Source organism: Trichomycterus rosablanca, chromosome 19 (genome assembly GCF_030014385.1).
Source record: "Trichomycterus rosablanca isolate fTriRos1 chromosome 19, fTriRos1.hap1, whole genome shotgun sequence".
Classification (NCBI taxonomy): Eukaryota; Metazoa; Chordata; class Actinopteri; order Siluriformes; family Trichomycteridae; genus Trichomycterus; species Trichomycterus rosablanca.
The window spans coordinates 24390429-24405045 of record NC_086006.1 but is presented as its reverse complement, the minus strand read 5'-3'; the positions used below and the strand labels follow the sequence as shown (position 1 = coordinate 24405045).

Genomic DNA, 14617 nt, shown 5'->3' with positions numbered 1-14617 from the left:
GAGTGAGAGAGAGAGAGTGTGAGAGAGAGAGAATTGTAGATAATGGGAATTATGAATTGATTAGAAAAGCTGGACTGAAAGGGGTGCTGAGTAGCCGTATATTTTTTGCCTTTGTATTTTTTGCATGTCGGTTAAGATCTTTCATGAATACACTACATGGCAAAGTGCGTGGCGAGAGGGAGGCGCAGCATGCAGTGCTCTAAATCCACGGTCCTGAATACCTGGATTTGAACTTCTATTAGGACTTCAGTTCCCTTTTGTCTGTGTGTTTTCATCTTGCTTTTTTTTTTGTTTCCTTCCATTTCCAAAAAAACTGATTAAAAGTGTATTGGCTGCTTGAAATCGACCCCAGGTATGAATGACTGACTGAATGCCAAGCCAAGCGGCGCCCTGCATCCGATTGCCAGCTGATCCGGCAGTAGGAGTGTATTCCTGCCTCGCAGCCTGTGTTTCTAGTTTGCGTTAGACCACTACACTGAATAGAATTAAGTGGTTACTGACATGAATAATGAATAATGTCCGTGCCTTTTATTTAATGGTTTCAGTTATTTCAGCCGACCACTGAGCCACTAACAGGAGCATAAAATGCCAACAGAATACCTTGTACTGAAAAGCTTATTAAAGAAACAATCAGTCTGCCCTTTTAAAAGTGTTACAGCTGCAAATTGGCTATAACACTTTCTGACCAAATTGTTTAAGAAATGTATTTATGTGTTTCATTCAGTTTGTGGTGGGTCAGACATCACCCAAAAACATACCCTGGACAGGGCGTCAATCACAGGGCATCACACACTAACACGTTCACTCAATTGTTCAGGGCAATTTAAAGTAGCCGGTTGTTTTAAAATTTGGAATGTAAACCGTATTTCTAAGTTCCAGGACTCTTGGTGCTGTATGGCCCCCCTCAACAATCAGATATAAATAGGATTTTAGAATGTCCACATAGTTTTTGACATGTGGTAGGGATACTGTTTATCCGGGACCTTGAGGTGGAGAGGGTGAACAGTTTTAAATACCTAGGGGTCCATATCAGTGATGACCTCACTTGGACACTAAACACCACACAGGTGTTAAAGAGGGCTCAGCAGCGGTTGTATTTCTTGAGGAGGCTGAGGAAATTTGGCATGTCACCCAAAATACTCAGCAACTTCTACCGCTGCATCATTGAGTCCATCCTGACCAATTGCATCACCGTGTGGTACGGCAGTTCTACTGTGAAGGATCGCAAACGCTTGGAGAGAGTGATAAAGACTGCTACGAAAATCACCAGGACGGTACAACCCTCTCTCCAGAGCATCTACCATCACAGAGTCCACAGGAGAGCTGCGTCCATCATCAAAGACCCCACCCACCCCCAACATGGACTATTCACACTTCTACCCTCAGGCCGGAGATACAGAAGTGTGAAATGCAGGACAACAAGACTAAAGATCTCTTTCTTTCCCACAGCTATCAGACTCTTAAACAGCTGAGCTGATTATTCATAGACACTATCACACTTGCGCACAATACTTGCACTATACCACATATGACTGTTTACAGGTCTACATACAGCTGCACATGTATGTTTACACTACTGTCTTTACATTTTGCACATGTAACTATATTGTCTGATTGCAATATATCTGCTCTTTTCTTGCACAATGTACATAACTTATACTCAGCGTGTTTTTTTTACTATATCTAACTTATTTCTTAATTTGATTTTATTTTATTATTATCTTTGTACTTTGTTACATCATGTGTGGACAGCAAAATAAGAATTTCATTGTACAGGGAAACACGTTTCCTACTGTACATATGACAATAAAGCTTTGAAAATACAAATTTTCTTTTAACCAATACCCTGTCCGACCTTCTCTTTCTCAAACACGGCCAATTGGGTTTGTATGGACACCCCGCCAGGTCAGTGGCTCTGCTGAGAGTCGAAAACATTAAAAGTTCAAACTTTTAGCCGCTCAGGTGGCGCAGCGGTAAAAAGAAACGCGCTGCAACCAGGGCTGGATTCTGAGAGCGTGGTATCGAATCCAGCCTTGCTTTACCGGTTCGAAGCTGAGTGGCTATATGAGCAACGATTGGCCGGTTGCTCATGTGGGGGGTGGGACAAAGAACCGGATGTGGGTCTCTCTCTGTCAGAATGCGATTGCGTTCTCTGCCGGCTGATTGGAGGCGCTTACACAGAGATGGGAGAGGGTGCCCTTAGGGTGTGTCTCTCCGCATGCAACGCTGGGTGGCGCCAAAACTCGTCAATGTGTGGGTGGCAAAGATGCATCTGGCTGCTGCTCGTGTTTCGGAGGGGATACGGGTTAGCTTCAATCACCTCCGTCAGGGCAGGGTTCGGCATAGACAGAGAGGAAGCACGATGCTAATTGAACAATTGGATGTGCTAGAAGGGGAGAAAAAGGGGTAAAAAAAAAAAAAAAAGTTCAAACTTTTAACAGTGGTGTGCTAGCATATTCTAAGTGACTGTATGTATATTGTTGTACACAGTAAAGAAAATACTTCCATTTTTTGGACAAAGAAATATGTTCCAATCATTTAGTCATAGAAGAAAAATCTCAAGACTACCATGACACACTGTACCTGTCACGTACGAGTGCATGTAAATTACAGACCTGTTTATTTTTCCCCTTCTCCCACTGTGTGGTGCAGAGATAAGGACGCTCTGTGGCAGAAGATGGATACTCTGGAGTTTGAGCAGAAGCTGAGGGCGGAGGAACAATGGTGGCTGGTGGATAGAGAGGCCACGCACTGCCTGAGTTGCCAGAGTCAGTTCACGTGGTTGCTCCGCAAACACCACTGCAGGTAAGACTTTTAAAGACCAGTAATGCTGTACAATGGTAACCACCAAACAAAGACCAAACATTGCTTAAGCAATGTTTCTCAACTCATTTCTGCATAAAATTTAGAAATTCCACCACCCACAGTCCAGAATATCATTGAAAGATTTAAGTAGGGGGGGCACGGCTCGGTGGTTAGCACTGTCGCCTCACAGCAAGAAGGTCCTGGGTCCGATTCCCAGGTGGGGCAGTCTGGGTCCTTTCTGTGTGGAGTTTGCATGTTCTCCCGGAGTCTGTGTGGGTTTTTTCCCCACAGTCCAAAGATGTGCAAGTGAGGGGACTTGGAGATACAAAATTGTCCATCACTGTCCTGTCATGAATGTAACCAAAATGTGTAAAACATGACATTAATATTCTAATAAATAATAAAGATTAAAGGAATCCAGAGAGATTTCTGTGTATAACTGAGCCACAGCCTGGTGTATAAGTTCACACTCCCCTGTTACACACTAACAGGTGAATAAAATCAACTATATAAAACAATTACATTCCTCCAACTTTCTGGCAATAGTTTAGGGAATAAACCTTACCTGGTCCAGTAAGACTGTGCCCGTGTGCAAGGAAACACATGGTTTCATGAGGTTAATGTCTAGGAACTTCAGTGACCTGCACATTTTCCTCTTTTCTTGATGCATTTATGTGTGTGTTAGGTTGTGTGGGCGGATCTTCTGCTACTACTGCAGCAATAACTTTGTGACGACAAAGTATGGGCCGAAGAAGGAGCGCTGTTGCAGGGAGTGTTACTCGCAGCATTGCGCTGTGGCCGAGAGACTCTCCGGTGCTGAAGTCAAGAACCCTACAAATACAAAAGCTACAGCACCACACACTGCCAGCACACCATCACCAGTAAACGAACCCACTCCCAGTGTTACAGGTACACACATACACACACACATACACACACTCACTGGAAACAGTCTAAAGGCTGGAACTGGAATGAACTGCTACCCAAACCTCTTTTTTATAGAAAAAATATCCAGTTCCTACTGTAGGGTCAGGGTTATTTTTTGAACGATTAACACTTTCATGAGAAAGTGCTGTGACGACAGAGTAAATGGCACCATTAGTACTTGAGGTGGTTGAATTTTTTTTCCAATACCACAGGAGGTGGCAATCTCAGCCAAGCTTTCTTAATAATGCGTTTAGTGCTGGCCTTCCATTTAGAGTCCCAAAAATGATGATGCACAACATGTACGTGCTTTTCGTGTTAATCTCACATCCACAAAAACACACGAATAACTATCAAGTAATGTCTGTCCTCAAAATGTCAGCGTGTGTGTTAGCAGCTTGTACTCATCTTTATGGAACAAAGGATTGGTCACACAGTGGCATTGTTGCTAGGTCCTGATGGCAATCTGAACAGAAGGCAAGATTATATGTTGTGCACTGCTTTCTAGTTACAGTCTCAATCAATACACTGATGTGCTAAAATCTAGGCCACACCGAACTGAAGCTTTTTACACAAATACAAAACGTCAAATGTGAAGTGACGTCTGCTGTCGCTGAATAGTGTGTCATGGCTGGAGGTTGTGAAAAAAAATGCAAATTTTGTGTGTTTTGCGTGGATATCTAAAACACACCTTTTTAAAACTGCTGACGTCAATGCATCAACACGCATACACTGTCTGTCTAAAAGAACGTGGACACTTGACCAATCCAAAACCATAAATGTTCATATAAAGTGTGTCTGTGAAAATTTGTGGCAATTTAGTCAAAAGAGAAATTGATGTTGGACACAAAGGCATTCCAGTCCCATACTCTAATTTCCTTCGGGATCAATAAATCTATCTATCTAGCTAGCTAGCTAGTGTTTATACCATAAGTCCACTAAACACTGTTTATAAGTGTTTAGTGGACTTATCATCAGGGTTTTAAAATACACACAATCCGATTGTGCACAAGGTTAAATACACACAGTCTCACTATACAACAGATAAAATACACACAATTCCACCATATACCACATAGAATACACACAGCCCCTTCATACACCAGGTAAAATACACACAATCCACCATACACCAGGTACAACACACACAATTCCACCATCCACTAAACACTGTTTATAAGTGTTTAGTGGACAGGGTTTTATTCAAATGTATTTAACATTATGGATAGCAATGGGTGGCCAAAACATTTAAATAATAATCAGCCCCATTAATTAGCAGGCGAGTCTAAATACTTTTGGCTATATAGTTTGTCAGTACCCAATTAGTCATTACTACAAAGTGTGAAGAAAAATGAAATGAAATGACTTTTTGTCACAAAGCTTTTTCATTATTATATTTACCAGACAAACACCGGTTAAATAACGTAACAGCTGCAAACCAGGTTCATCTTAGAGCTTTTTGTTTTGTTGCCTGCTTGATCTCTGTTTATAGAATCAATTCAGCGCTCTTTACACCTCAAGCCAATCAGTAATGTAATCCGTTCCTGGACAGCCGTATGAGTGCTGGGGACAGATGGTCATTTCCGTAGCAGGCACTTTACCTTATTGAAGTTCTTCTATTCTTTTGCAGCACATCTGGATCGGAATCTTGAAAGCAGTTCAGGCGATGCTACATTGCAATTTAGGGCTTTTATATGTGCCACTCATAGAGCTGCGGCTTTGTTTTTGTACACGAGAACTGTGTGGAATTTTAGAGAGGACCAGAATAATTTCCTAGAATGTTAACGCTCTTAGATCGACTTCTGGGACAAGAGCTTTATTCTAACGTCATCAAAATAATTTTTTTTTTTTTTTTTTTTTTTTTACAGACTATTGACAAGGTTAGATGCCTGGACTTTTAGTTCTTAAGATTTTTGTTAGAATGGTTTGTATAGCACATCTTGCCTGACCTATTGCACACCTTTTTCACAACAACCAGCATTTACTTCACTTCTAATCTCACAGGAACCCCATGGCAAAGTGATTTGAGTCTGATTGGTCTGGATTTTGTTGGTCAAAGCAGAGAGCACTTTTAAATGTTAAGTCCAGTCACTGTCTGTAATGAGTTTGGCATGAGCTCCATATGCCCACTTCAGGTGTTTTTCTGGTACCCCAGTTTTCTTCCCACCTTGCCTAAACTTGTAGGTTTTTGTGGGTAGGGTGACTAATCTGAATTTCCCCCCGCATGTAATTAAGTCAGTAAGTAAGTAGTACTATGGCATTTTGCCTTGCTCCAAGCAGTTCTGGTTAAGCTGTGGACCCTCTGGAAACCTGATAAGATGAAGCAGTTGATAAATAATATGCAATAATAGTAATATATAATAATATTAAAAATATATAATTCTGTACTGTAGTTTTTTATTTCAATTGACGTCCATTCCCCATCCATCTAAATCGTCCATCTGTGTGTGTGTGTGTGTGTGTGTGTGTGTGTGTGTGTGTGTGTGTGTGTGTGTGTGATACAGTGAGCAATCCACATGTGAAGCAGGATGATGGTGTGTTTGATATCATCACTGATGAGGAGGTGAATGGACTGTACGACAGTGAGACTCTCTCACAAACCACAGCAGAGTCACAGGAGGGAGAGACGGAGGACAGAGTCTCCAAGGATCAGTGAGTCCACCAAACACCAGGCGAATTACAATCCCACTATACATCACATAAAACGCACAGTCCCGTCATACACCAGGTAAAACACACAATCCCACAATACACCAGATAAAACACACACAATCCCACCATACACCAGGTAAAATACACACAATCCCACCATACACCCATACACCAGATAAAACACACACAATCCCACCATACACCAGGTAAAACACACCTAATCTCACCATACACCCATACACCAGGTAAAACACACACAATCCCACCATACACCAGGTAAAACACACCTAATCTCACCATACACCCATACACCAGGTAAAACACACACAATCCCACAATACACCAGGTAAAACACACACAATCCCACCATACACCAGGTAAAACACACCTAATCTCACCATACACCAGGTAAAACACACCTAATCTCACCATACACCAGGTAAAACACACCTAATCTCACCATACACCAGGTAAAACACACACAATCCCACCATACACCAGGTAAAACACACCTAATCTCACCATACACCAGGTAAAACACACCTAATCTCACCATACACCAGGTAAAACACACCTAATCTCACCATACACCAGGTAAAATACACACAATCCCACCATACACCAGGTAAAACACACCTAATCTCACCATACACCAGGTAAAACACACCTAATCTCACCATACACCAGGTAAAACACACACAATCCCACCATACACCAGGTAAAACACACCTAATCTCACCATACACCAGATAAAATACACACAATTCCATCATACTCCAGGTAAAACACACCTAATCTCACCATACACCAGATGAAATACACACAATTCCACCATACTCCAGGTAAAACACACCTAATCTCACCATACACCAGGTAAAACACACACAATTCCACCATACTCCAGGTAAAACGCACACAATCCCACCATACACCAGGTAAAACACACCTAATCTCACCATACACCAGGTAAAACACACCTAATCTCACCATACACCAGATAAAATACACACAATTCCATCATACTCCAGGTAAAACACACCTAATCTCACCATACACCAGATAAAATACACACAATTCCATCATACTCCAGGTAAAACACACCTAATCTCACCATACACCAGATAAAATACACACAATTCCATCATACTCCAGGTAAAACACACCTAATCTCACCATACACCAGATGAAATGCACACAATTCCACCATACTCCAGGTAAAACGCACACAATCCCACCATACACCAGGTAAAACACACCTAATCTCACCATACACCAGGTAAAACACACCTAATCTCACCATACACCAGGTAAAATACACACAATTCCACCATACACCAGGTAAAATACACAGATCCCACCAGGCACCCGCCAGAACTTCAGACAGTGCAGTCTGATCTGCTTAAAATACAAATTGAAACACACTCATCATTTCAGTCAGTACAGAGATTTATTCCCTTCGTATGCAGACAGGCTACATTTTGCCTCAGGTGAACTGCTGTTTCCACTGGGAAATAATTTTAGAAACAGAACAGATGCTGTGTTAAGGAGAACTGTGGGTAAGGTGCTCGAAGCTTTTCTTGTAATGAGTTCCAACAGCGCTGTTTCTTCATGAAAACCCCAGTGCAGTACCGCCTTGAGTTTACTGTTCATCACTAATAAAAACCCTGTCGGATTTTCTGTACTTACACAATTACAGGCAAAAGTTTGGACACCTCTGGTCTAATTTTTCATTTTTGTTAATTGTTCAAGTTTAAATAAATCATTTGTGAGCAGACATGGCCAAAACAACTTGGCCATTTGGAGGTGCGCTTGTTAGTGTGCTCTTAGTGTCGGTCCCAAGCCTGGATACAAAGAGGAGGGCTGCATCAGGAGGGACATCCAGTGTAAAACAGTCTGGTATGCAAAGCCATGCTGAGGCAATAGAGGCCTAGTGGGTTGAGTTTTGTTGTAAATATCCATGTTAACTTACATACAGGGTCATTTGTGTAAAAGATGTATTTTTGCAATGTTTATTCTGAGTTCTTGTCTGGCTGTCAGAGACATTAAAGGTGACATTACCATTCTGACATGCTATTTAATGCACAGATTACATGGGTGGAACGGTGGCTCAGTGGGTAGCACTGTTGCCTCACAGCAAGAATGTCCTGGGTTCGATCCCCAGGTGGGGAGGTCCGAGTCCTTTCTGTCTGGAGTTTGCATATTCTCCCCGTGCCTGTGTGGGTTTCCTCTGGGAGCTCCGGTTTCCTACCACAGTCCAAAGACGTGCAAGGAAGGTGAATTGAAGATACAAAATTGTCCATGACTGTGTTTGACATTAAACTTGTGAACTGATGAACCCTGGGTAATGAGTTCCTACTGTTACTGTCATGATTGTAACCAGTGTGTAAAACATGATGTTAAAATCCAAAAAAACACCAAACAAACAATTTGGGACACATCCTGTTAAATTGAGTTAGAAAAAGTTTTTAACATCTGGTAAATGTCTTTGGGTCATAACCCATACCTGAATGTTTTTGTGTTTCAGTCTGAACACAAATTTGTATACTTTTTTCATTACTGTCCATCCAGAATATGATGTTCTTTATGTACTGTCTCATAGGGGTGCTTCCAGTGATTTGGCTGCGGAAAGAAACGAATTGCCCCCAACTGTACAAGATGCTGAAATTAACCTCCTCAAATCAGAGGAACTCAGGTCAGTACCTGCACACCACCTGTTACTGCATACTATCATCGACACTATGCAGGAGAGTAAGCTGCTAATTAATTGTACATATTAATTAATATTAATTAGCAAAATACTCATTAAAACACATTATTAAAGCAGACAGCATTCTTCATCATCACCATGCAATAAATGTATATATCCTGAAATATAAATAGTGCTGTTCACAGTCCAGCAAGCTCCTGCTGTTTGTTTGTTCATGTATTAATCAACAAAACTAAGTCAAGCATTAAAGTGGTGATTTTGGAGCAGGGGCTTCCGTTTTGAATGGCAGCTCTTAAACCTCTGGGGATGTAAAGCTCATCTGAGTGTAGACAATCACAGCTTCAAATTCAAGGCACAGCCGTTTTTTTTTTTTTGTGTCATTCTTGGATTACGGATCTGTTAGGATGGGTGACCACACCTCCCCCGTCCTCACACTCAGCACAGGATGCCCACAAGGTTGCGTCCTCTCACCTATGCTGTACACACTGTACACATACGACTGCATCTCAAAACACAGCTCCAACACCATCATAAAGTTTGCCGACGACATCACAATAATCGGCAGAATCACCAACGATGATGAGAGGCTGTACAGGGAGGAAGTGAGGATGCTCACAGAGTGGAGCACTGCTAACAACCTCTCCCTCAATGTTAGCAAAACCAAGGAGATGGTCATCGACTTCAGACGGGGGAGTAGAGTGCACACACCACTGAGCATCGAGGGGACAACGGTGGAAAGAGTGAGCAGCTTCAAGTTCCTTGGCGTCCACCTAGCTGAGGATCTCACCTGGTCACTCAACACATCACACGTCATCAAAAAGGCACAACAACGTCTCCACTTCCTTCGAAGACTGAGGAGAGTCAACCTGCCACAGCAGCTTCTCTGTAACTTCTATAGATCCACTGTGGAGAGTATCATGACAAGCTGCATCACGGTCTGGTACGGCAGTGCCACAGCTGCTGAACACAAGGCTCTTCAAAGGGTGGTGAAAACTGCCCAGCACATCACTGCAACCGCACTCCCACCCATACTGGACATCTACAATAAAAGATGTCTGAGGAAAGCCAGGAACATTTCCTCTGACCCCACACACCCCAGCCACTTCCTGTTCCAGCCACTGCCATCTGGGAAGAGGTACCGGACCATTCGAGCCAGAACCACCAGACTCAAGAACAGTTTCTACCCACGAGCGGTTAAACTAGTCATTCCTACTATAACTACCAGGACATAACCACCTCTACGACTGTTGCACTCGCACTTTTACTGCACTCTTGCTGCTAATCCACTACCTCGAATTTGTTTACCCAAACCTAGCTGCTAAATCCAAATCCACTACCTCAATCTGTCTATGCACCTTGCTTTTGTTCTTGCACCTTATATTGTTTTTGCACCTTATATTGTCTTGTCATTGCACCTTGTCTATGCACCTTATGTATGGTTTTCTTTTGGTAACTTCCCCCATCCCCTCCCCCATTGTTTTTGCACTATTGTCTTTCATTGTCTGCACTGGAGATGTAGCCTGACAGTGTTTCGTTATACTGTACAACCCTGTATTGTATAATGACAATAAAGTTGAATTGAATTGAATTGAATTTCATTCTAACATAAGATGGCAGTTTGAGTTTTCTTCCTTATCTGGGCAAAGAGACGACTGTTCCATGTACTTTGTACTTTCCATAGTTATGTTTAGTAGACCATAGACTAACATAGCAATGATACAATGTGTTGCCAGATATTTTTATTACTGGATTGTGTTGGATTCTGTTTTTGAGTTTATGCCCTACCTGTTGTAATAGTTCTTTTCTTCATGTTGTAATGGTTGTAATGTTTGCAGTTCCTCAGCAGAGCTGCACATCGATGACCTCTTTCACTTTGGTGATTCTCCTCGGGAGCTGTTCGTGAAGTCCAGTTGCTACAGCCTCATCTCCATAACTGTAGAAAACCATGCACCCACAATCGGCTGGGTCTTCTCATCTGAGCCAAAGAGCATCTGCTTCAGCGTGGTCTACAGAGAAACGGTTGACACTCCAGTGGAGCAGTCCAAGGTAACACATCTTTACACAAATGCTAATCTCATTCTAACTTTTTTTCAGCATTTTCCCCTCTACAGTGTTTCAATTTGGATATATTTTACTGGCCTGTGGACTCTGGAGACTCCTGCAGGAGAAACACGATATGCTTCCTGTTTTTCTCCACCACACGTGTCTGCTCCGGATAAAGTATCAGTGCCTTACTGCTGCAACTGTGACTCCTGCAGTATGGTTGAGGCGCAAAGCCACATAATCCACATATTTGTTTGTGCTGAGGTCTCCAGGAGCTGTCAATTAAAACTTCATCCCCCAGAATTCATTGTTCTAGCCAGCTACCTAATACAATGATCACAGAAAGATTGATTGTAATTTATGGTGCCTTAAAAATACAACAGCTAAAGGGTCACTGTTGGCTTGATGCCCTCCCTCTGGTAGCTGTTCTTTGGCACTGTATTTGTAGAACTGTATTCTATCATCTGTCAGTACGTTTTGATTCATTATTCTGTTTTTTATATTGTGTATAGGTTCTGATTGCTCTGACCCGATGTAATGCCCACAAAGAGACAATGCAGGGCCAGCTTAAAGCCAGAAACCCAGGCGTTTACACTCTCATCTTCGACAACTCCTTCTCCAGGTACAATGTCCAATCACACAAGCAAAACATTATATCTACGAGTCAATGTTTGTATAACACCAACCAATAGGGATTGTAATGAATATGCAGATTCGTTTTTGTATTTCATTTTCATCTAATGCTCTATCCTGGTCAGGGTCATGGCAGGTCCAGTCCCACAGGCAAACCCTGGATACCATGCCAGAATATCCATGGCAGGGCTTCGGCCATCTGCCCTCCTCAGGCATAGCCAGTCTGTGTGGATGCCCGGCTGGTCGATAGCTGAGCTAGAGTAATGGACCGCTTAAAATATAACGTTTGAATACCTAAAAAAGCCAAAAATCACCCAAAATATATTTTTTAAATTATTATTATTAATTTTTCAGTTACTTCTTACCAAAATGGGGCTGCAAAGGCTTGCATATTCCAGAATGACAATTCCTTTCATGTATGTCTGCGACCGCGTTGTTACACTGGTCAGCAGCAAATTCATACAAAGAGCCTCAGCACAATCAAAGCACCGAGCTTCTTCTTTTGTATTCTTCCACTGCTAATGCCAGCACCTCTACCAGAGACAGAGATGATGGTGAAATATAAGTCTGGAAAGGGTGACAAATGGCCACAGTGAGCATCATGATTGGCTGTGAGTCTGTATGGGGAGAGACAATGGCTAAAACAGGGTTCCTTGAGGTAGGGGTCAGGGCGCCTACACGGATGGCTGTATGTTTCTCTCCACACATAATACTGTGCTCCTGTCAGGGGAAAACAAATGGTTTGAAGGGGCACGTGATGACCTCAGCCCTCCTTGTTCAGGGGTGGGGATGGCAGCAGCGACAAGAGAGAAGTAAGCTCTTAATGGCCACTATTATATTGGGTAAAAAAGTGAGGAGAAAATACTCTAAATTCTAATCCTGTACCTGCAATATAAGCCTAATTTAGTTTGTAAAGTCTGTGGAAAATCTCCAGTTCCTTGATGACCCTTATGTGTGTCTGTTTCTGTAGGTTTATCTCCAAAAAAGTCAACTACCACCTGACCACAGAGAAGCCAGTCATCTATGATGGAAGTGATTGTCCATAGACACATTGCGAATTTTATTATTTTTAGATTCATTTTATCTTAATTATTTTTACTGTGCCAAGTGTTTTAATATTTTCATTTCACTACTAACAGAATGAGACGATGAGTTTCAAAGCACTCTGACGGTTTTACACTACAGCAGAACTGCGTTAAGGTCAGACGTGTTACTTTTAATGTGGCCATTAATGAAAACACGGAACGCACATTATGCAGACTTACATTATTTTGTGCAAGAACGCTAAAGGAAATGACATCTTTTTAATGTGATGGTTTTATATGTAAACAGTTGTTTTTTATGAGAATGCACTCTCGAAATACTGCTGCTAATGAATGCACTTTCCATGATCGTGTTTAATTCACCATCAGACTAAAAATGTTTTTACAGTGGATATAAAAAATCATCATACCTCGTTTAGTCACATTTTGTATCACAGAAGAAAAAAACAATCCTACCGCCTAGCATACAGCCATATATTTAAGTATGTAGCTGCCATTTTTCACACCTAGATTAGAAAATACTTTTCTATTTTCTCTTTTCTTTATGAAATGTCAGTTTTTGCTGAGTGGTAAAGGCCACCCTCCTCCAAGTCCATGCACAGATCACTTTTAATTTAGGGCTCCGAATTAGCCCTAAATATCCAGCAGACAGCCATATGTTTTCCCTTAAGAATTTGGGTTTATTTCAGCATTTATTTCGTCTTCAGGGTGGCACAGTGGTCGTGGTGGGTGGTGGGTAGCACTGTCACCTCACAGCAAGGTCCTGGGTTTGATCCCTAGGTGGGGTGTTCCGGGTCTTTTCTGTGTGGAGTTTGCATGTTTTCCCAGTGTCCGTGTGGGTTTCCACCGGGAACTCCGGTTTCCTCCTACTGTCCAAGTGAGGTTATTTGGAGATACAAACTGATGAATCTTAACATGACGTTTAAATCCTAAAAAAATTTTTTTTTATAAATTTCCCCTTCAATGCACACTTTCTACTAAATCAAAACACCCATATGGAATGATGTTACCACCACTGTGCTTCACAGTAGATTGGGCTCATTTTGGGTGCTGTGCTGTTTGCTTTTTGTCAAACATATCCCTTGGAGTCCAAAAGGTCCAGTCTTGGTCTCATTTGACTGTTTTACTATTATTATTTTAATAATTAACCTCAATATTTGTAAATCTTCTATTTATTCATTTTTACCATTTTCTACCCGAACCAGCCCAATTGGAGCTTCTCTCTCTCTCTCTCTCTCTCTCTCTCTCTCTCTCGTTGCTACTGCGTCATCTCTAAAAGATGAAGGCTGTGGCTGTCGTGTCCCTTTTGATATGCGTGCACTTGCCGATCTTTTTTATTTTATTTTTTTTTTTTTTTTTTTTTTTTACATCTGTCAGGGACAGTGTCTCAAACAACTCATTATCACACATAGAGCCACCCTCTTGCAGGCATCTGGACCGGTCACTAGATGTTTTAATTGCCCCAGTGATGAAAAACACTCTTGGGCCCTCGCCCCCCCCATTTACAGACACACAGCCAATGTTGTGTCTGTGTGTAGGTGGCAGGCCAGCCATGAGCAGAGCTGAGATTTGAACCTGAGAGTTGAGTTTGATGTTATTTTTACTTTTTCATTTTAAGTTGTAATGTGTAAAATACAGCTGGAAAATGTTAGACTTTACTTCATTTGTAATGTATCTCCTGTAAGTCGCTCTGGATAAATGATGCAAAGGGTATGATGATATTTTATAAGCACTGTAAACACCTTCTTCACATTTTTAAACTCAGAATGACAATCACTTTGTTTTGGCAGGGTCACACAGAGGGGGCACT

At 41.8% G+C, this 14617-nt stretch overlaps 1 protein-coding gene across 1 annotated transcript in view; it reads left to right on the top strand.

Moving 5' to 3' along the window:
- fyco1a (FYVE and coiled-coil domain autophagy adaptor 1a) overlaps window positions 1-13072 on the top strand; it is a 32673-nt gene extending 19601 nt beyond the window's left edge. Inside the window, exons 12-18 of the mRNA XM_063015653.1 lie at window positions 2653-2805; window positions 3491-3714; window positions 6234-6381; window positions 8981-9073; window positions 10924-11134; window positions 11644-11753; window positions 12735-13072. Of these exons, the coding sequence (XP_062871723.1) occupies window positions 2653-2805; window positions 3491-3714; window positions 6234-6381; window positions 8981-9073; window positions 10924-11134; window positions 11644-11753; window positions 12735-12810 (1015 nt within the window). The 3' untranslated portion in view covers window positions 12811-13072. The remainder of the gene's footprint in view (window positions 1-2652; window positions 2806-3490; window positions 3715-6233; window positions 6382-8980; window positions 9074-10923; window positions 11135-11643; window positions 11754-12734) is intronic.
- Window positions 13073-14617: the final 1545 nt, after the last annotated feature.